Here is a 6,251-nt window from a genome sequence, read left to right on the forward strand (position 1 = left end):
ATGTCGTTTTTCTTGATATTTAAAATGTTAACAGATGATGCCCCCTCCCCGTAGCACATTTTGAACCTTTCAACGAACATTATCAGTTGGCAAAATCTACCAAAATCACCAGAACAACAATGATGCCACCTCACGTGTATCGCGCTAGTCAGTGAACGTTTTTTTCTATTATCTGCAAGCCTACACATTTTCGACTCAAGTCGTTCTTCGTTTTTAGTGGTTTTCTCTGTGGATTTTCTATTAAATTATTATCTAGTATCTATGGTCTGCAGGTCAGGTTCTGCTCAAAATACTATCTATGGATGCAATATCGCAAGTAATTTTAACCCTTTATTGTATGATTTTTTGTATTTGAAAAAAAAAATCTTGGTGTCAAAATGCCTTGTGAATGAAGGAAAAATAATAATAAAAAAAACTTTTCAAAAATTCCGTTTAATTTTGTATAAAATCCAAATGTCGCAAATTTACGACATTATGTAGTAAAGCCATGCATGAATAATAAGTATACAGATTAGATGAACATCACAAAGTTTTAAAGTTTTCCAATATTATACCTATAATTTATTTAATATTCGTACACAATGAGATGACAGTGGACTGGGACATTATAAAAAAATATAAGAAATAGGTATGAACTTAAAAACACATTTTACATAAAAAAAATACATAATTATAACAAAACAGATTTACAATGTAGGGTAGGGTGTTACAAGAGCGCGCAGTTTTGGGTTTAAGAATTTGTGCAAATTAAACTATACATTTTAGGACAACAAAAATAAGTTTATTTCAACTCTTGGTTATCTAGCTGTTACAAGAAAAAATACGACACTTCTAACTCTCACATAATAAAAAAAGTAAAAAAACTCAATGTGCGCACTCGTGTGCACACAGGAGGGTGTACACGAGTGCGCACACAGTATATGATGGGATAATCAGTGGCAAAGATCACAAATAAAATCGCCAGATCCCAAATAACCACTGCATCTCTCGTGCCACCATTCTTGGCATATTTTACACTGAATCCAGTCCTCCACCATTGGCTCCTTAAATATTTCTCCGCAAGCTGGGCATATCCAGATCTTCTTCTTTGGAGCAAGCTGTGATTTTTTTAACATTTTATTTAAATGCGCAGGCTTCTTCTTCGGCTTAGTATTTCTAATTGCTTCGTCTTCTTCTAATTTATGTTTGTATGGAGAACTGCTAAGAATCTCCGATTTCTTTGCCCTCTTCGATGTAACTCTCGGAACAGATGACTTCGGTAAAGGAGAAAGGTTTACGAGAGTAACGTAGGAAGTTGACGGTATGGCCGGTTGGGCTGATGCGTCAGTCAAAGCTGTAGACACCATTCTTCTCGCCTGCTCCAAAAGTTCAGTTTCTATTGGAAGAAGTGATCTATCCATCACTGCAGTCTGTTGAAGTGAGTCCTGTAATACAGTGGCAGTAAAAATGGGTGAAGTAGTGTGTTGAATTGGCTGTTCCAAATTGTTTTCTGGAACTAAAGGCCTCTCTGTCACACAGCTAGCCAGAAATTGGTCATCCGAGAAAAGGTTATTGTTAAATGGACAGATTCCCGTCACCCTGAACCCTTCGGTAGCATTAGTCATCGTAGCTGCTCTGGTATATGCAGGTGTAAATATTGTTGCAATTTGATGAGTTGTGATCACTCTCCCTGGATGATTTCTCAACCAATTTTCACATTCAACAGCATAAATTTTTTTTAGTGGGGCGAAAAAGCATCTGTCTAGCGGCTGGAGTTTGTGGCTGCTGTGTGGGGGGGGATCGAGAGGAGGAATATATTGTTTTGACGACAAAAGTTAACAGCGGTCAAAGCGCAATGGGTAGAATGATTGTCTAGAATCAGTAGGACTGGATGTTTTTAGTTGGCTTCACATGGTCCTTGAAATGCGAAAGCCAGTTTATAAACAGTTGCGTAGTTATAAAGCTGCTATCCGAAATCATGCCAATTGACGATGGTGGTGCTCCTACTAGAAGATCGGGATTCCTTGGTTTGCGCTTGAATATGAAAGCGGGTGGAACAAAGTGTCCACCAGCACTCATTGCGCAGACCAAAGTCACATTCTGTCCTCTTTCAGCGCTCGAAATTTTGTTTACGCACCGCTTGCCTTTAGTCGACAGGACTTTGGGTGGTTTATTGGGCACGGTAGAAAATCCTGACTCATCCATATTGTAGATGTTATGCGGAGGAAACTTGTATTTGTCAAGTAATTCTGCCACGTTTCTGTAGAATCGATCCACCTGAGGTTTATTGAAACCCATGGCTCTGGCTAAGCTGGTTGATGTGGGTTGCCTTAGTGATAAGGTAGGATGACTTTTCAGATATCCCCTAAGCCAGTCTTTTCCAGCCACTTAGTGTCCTTACGAAATTGGTGAAAAATATTATTTTTTTCTGCAAATTCATAAGCTAAAGATCGCAAGTTCTTAGCTGTTATTCCAAAAAACATTCCGTCTAGAATTTGGATGTGGTCGAATAGCTCCTTTTCCATGTCGACGCTAAAAGTGCATTTGAACCGACCCAGGGATTGTGGTACGTTTTTTTGGTGAAGTCTCTTCCTTAGAGTTGACTCTGCCATCCCCAACAACTTCGCGACGTATCTCTGACTCTTTCCTTCTTGTAGAAGTCTTCTGGCTTCCTCCATGATAATAGGATCAACATTCTTCCTCTCTGTTTTTCTCGGTCGTCTGGACATTCTGAAATCAAAACAGTAAACAATAATAATAGTAGCAATTAACGTATCGTGCAAGAGTGCCCGCGTACTCTTACACATTTCGTCCCAGCGCACTCATACACAGCGGGCGAACATTTCGTTAAAAACACACTACTATCGCCATCTAGGGCAAACTATCAAAGTTTTGTCGTGTGACAGCTAATTAAGTAGATTTGTAATAGAAATAATAATACAAGAACACTTTATTGCATTGGACCTCCATGTGAGAGAGTTTCCAGAACAGTTCAATATTTTAACGAACAAGCAAAAAAACCATTTTGTTACCTGGAATCGTAAATAATCGCCTTGATACACATGGCTTGCGACAACCACACGTCAACACTTGACGCTAGCATCTAGCGACTGAATTTATTAGCTAACATCAAATGTGGCAAGTTTAAATTGAATGCGTACTCTTGCACACTGCGCGCTCTTGTGCCAACCTACCCTAAGTTGTTTGGTGTTACACAGTATGAAGTTTTGGTTGAATCACAAGAAAATAAACTTATTTTTAAATATATATACATCTATATTTATTAAACACATTCAATAAAAAAGGTAAACTGATACTTTTTCCGATCATGTCCGATCCTAATAGGATCATATGGGCCTCCACAGAGTAGAGGTTTGTATTAACAGATTTTGTTTTTTACGAGAAATGGATGTCAGCCACTTGCTCAACCTAATAGGTCCATACCCTGACTCACACACAAATCGAAAAACAATATGTGTACTTGCCAGACCCAGGATTCGAACCTGAGACCCACGGCATGATAGTCCAACGCTTAAGCCACGCGGCCACCGTGGGTCTTCTAAAAATTAGGTAGTGTGAAAAAGTAAAAAGCAATTTTTATCTTTAGTAATGCATATCGCCACATTACATTTATTACATACTAAATGTGTGTCCTTTGCATAGTGGCAATTTACTTGTGTCTCAATTTCATTGCTTGGACGACCCCGTTTCAGTGATCTTCCCGCCCTAGCACCAAGCCCAACATGACAAAGCTACTGTGCTAAATTGGTTTTGAACTTCGAAAGACACAATATATTATTTGCCTCAACATTCTTTTCAGCTTGTGCTCGACGATAAAGTAACCATGAGTTGACAACTGTCATATCTAAGAGGTGGTAAAAAATCCTCATGTACCACCTTTGGCTCCGCATTAATATTTTATATCTCCCCATCACACTGTCCAGCAAATCTACCCCTCCCATATGACGATTATATTCGTTTATAATATAAGGACGATTGATTTAAATTTTTTGTTTCGATTTTTTGTCGAATCGTTCGACAGTGCTCACTGGAAATTCACCAGCGAACGTGGATAGCAGGGTTACAATTTTATTGTCTTTCCATAGTGTATTTGACAATTCAATGCTGTCAAGTGAGCTTACAAACTCATGGCATGCTCCAGGCATCTCCTTCTTTAGCGAAGCTTTATCGGGGAGTTTGCAGCCTGGAATTCGATTCCGGCGAACAGTCCCCAGAGAATGAATCCCATTCTTAGCCAAATAGATAAGGAGTTGAACGGAGGTATAGTAATTATCAAAATAGATTCTATGGTTTAAGTGCCGCTCGACAACACATCACAGGCGTACGACAATATTGCCACAAGCACCTAAGTCAGGTTCACCGTGCAGCCTTGGGATTGAATTTTCCTGCCCCGAGTATATTTCAAAGTTGTATGCAAACCCTGTGACACCACCGCTGATCACGAATAATTTGAATCCCCACTTATGGGGTTTCATCGGCACGTACTGTTTGGCGTAGTGCCGGGCTTTTGTGAAGCACATTTGTTCATCCACTGATAAATATTTTTCCCTGTGTACCAAACTAAAACTATTAAGTTTCGTTATCAGTGGCCTTATTTTAAACAGTCTGTAGTGATCTGGGTGGTCACGTGTCACATGCATTTCGTTGTCGTTGAAATGTATGAAACCCCTGATCGTTTCATATTTCTTTACACTCATTACAGAACTAATTTTATCAAACCGTAGCTCATCTGTCCAGTACGATCGAGTGTTTTGTGCTTTCATAAGTGACATATATAGTGTAATACCAATAAATTGTCTGACGCCAATTTCTGTTACATTGATACATTTGGCAGGATTTTTCTGTGTTGAGTACAAATTTGACTCATTAATTATAATAGAAAATAACTCCAAAGAAAACAAATAACTAAAAAAATTGTATGGTGTTTCTAAAACCATAATATTTGATGGCAAAGATATGTCACCTTTATATTCTAAATTATCATGGTCCATGACAATATTTTTTTTTCGCCACAAAATATCACCCTTGCTGATATGAGTTAAATGGTTGCTTGTTGTAGCAGTCGCTGAAGAACTTATACGAATACTATTATATAACTCCTCTTCTGCAGCCATATTATTCTCCATTGCATCAACCTCCAACGCATCTTCATCGGAATCGAAATTTGACAGCTGGTGATCACCTATGCTGTCGGTATCCGAAAAATCAGCATCGTCTTCACTGTCACTGAGATTTCGGTCAATTTCCTCCAGCTGCACATGCGTCAATCCTCGTTTATGGGCCATTCTGAAAACAAATGATAATTCTCATATAGACAAAAATGTATGGCGTTGCTGCACGGTGTCGCAGATTTGTGACAATTGGATATCTCACATTTCAGTATGACATAATACAAAAACAAAGGAAAACAATTATAAAAAACTAATATACATACCTTATTTCGTCTCTGTTCTGGCAGAACACACTAACTGGAGAATACTAGTTTTGAGTAATTTGACTTTGAAGTTGTTAAAATGTGTGAAATAATGGTCTATCATGTGAGTTTATTAAGTAATCGTAAAAAGGATGACTTTAAAATAAAGACTGTCTATGTATTAAGAAGGTTTCCAGACGGTAAAGTTTGAAATAAGGAACATTTTGGTACTAACTCAATATGTAATTTTTTAGAATTAGTGTCTTCTGCCAGAACAGTGACAATTTGATGTGTAGATATTTTTATTCAATCAATTTCATCTTCTGTATATTATTTTTTTAAATTTACAAATGCGGATTTCGGCGTACGCACGAAACCGTTTTCTGTCAAAATAGAAATGCTTTATTTTCTAGAAATATCCAAACAAAATTGGTAAAGTAGGATGTTTATGGTAAAACAGTTTTCTAGGCATCAAAAAAGCGTATTATTTGATTATTTACACAGATGGCAATGGCTGTATCGAAATAGTTTGAAATGTCACAAATGAGCGACACTGTGCAGTTAAGGGTTAATGTATGCACATGTAGAAACTGTTAAAATCAATCTAAATTAGCGTGAATAATGAATAATAATTGAAAATACTAATACATTAGAATTCGCACTCTTCATCATTGAATTTATAGAGCTAACCATAGACTAAATTTGTTGCCGTACCAGCATGTGATTGTACCGTGACGTGATCATAATATAATTGAAGTCATAAAGATAAATAATAAAAACATTTTCTTTTTATAATTATTTTTATTCATAACTAAAATGGTGCATTGCTGGTTCAAAA

The 6,251-nt window shown here is 37.4% G+C and overlaps 1 protein-coding gene across 1 annotated transcript; it reads right to left on the minus strand.

Moving 5' to 3' along the window:
• Positions 1–813: 813 nt before the first annotated feature.
• Positions 814–5,472, minus strand: LOC147069883 (uncharacterized). Its single transcript, XM_085950084.1, has 2 exons — positions 4,964–5,472; positions 814–2,709 (listed from the first exon to the last, which is right to left on the minus strand). Exons 1-2 carry the CDS (start codon positions 5,283–5,285, stop codon positions 2,573–2,575), a joined length of 459 nt encoding a protein of 152 aa, XP_085806210.1. The 5' UTR covers positions 5,286–5,472; the 3' UTR covers positions 814–2,572.
• Positions 5,473–6,251: the final 779 nt, after the last annotated feature.

The sequence above is a fragment of the Rhyacophila brunnea genome, unplaced genomic scaffold, assembly GCF_057557595.1.
Source record: "Rhyacophila brunnea isolate RB1 unplaced genomic scaffold, BYU_Rbru_1.0 scaffold_222, whole genome shotgun sequence".
NCBI classification, from domain to species: domain Eukaryota; kingdom Metazoa; phylum Arthropoda; class Insecta; order Trichoptera; family Rhyacophilidae; genus Rhyacophila; species Rhyacophila brunnea.

Coding starts and splice junctions, on each gene's coding strand:
- LOC147069883 (XM_085950084.1), bottom strand. CDS start 5,285: ATGGCCCATAAACGAGGATTGACGCATGTGCAGCTGGAGGAAATTGAC. Junction 2,710..4,963: donor TGATAATTTAGAATATAAAG/GTGACATATCTT, acceptor TTTTGATTTCAG/AATGTCCAGACGACCGAGAA.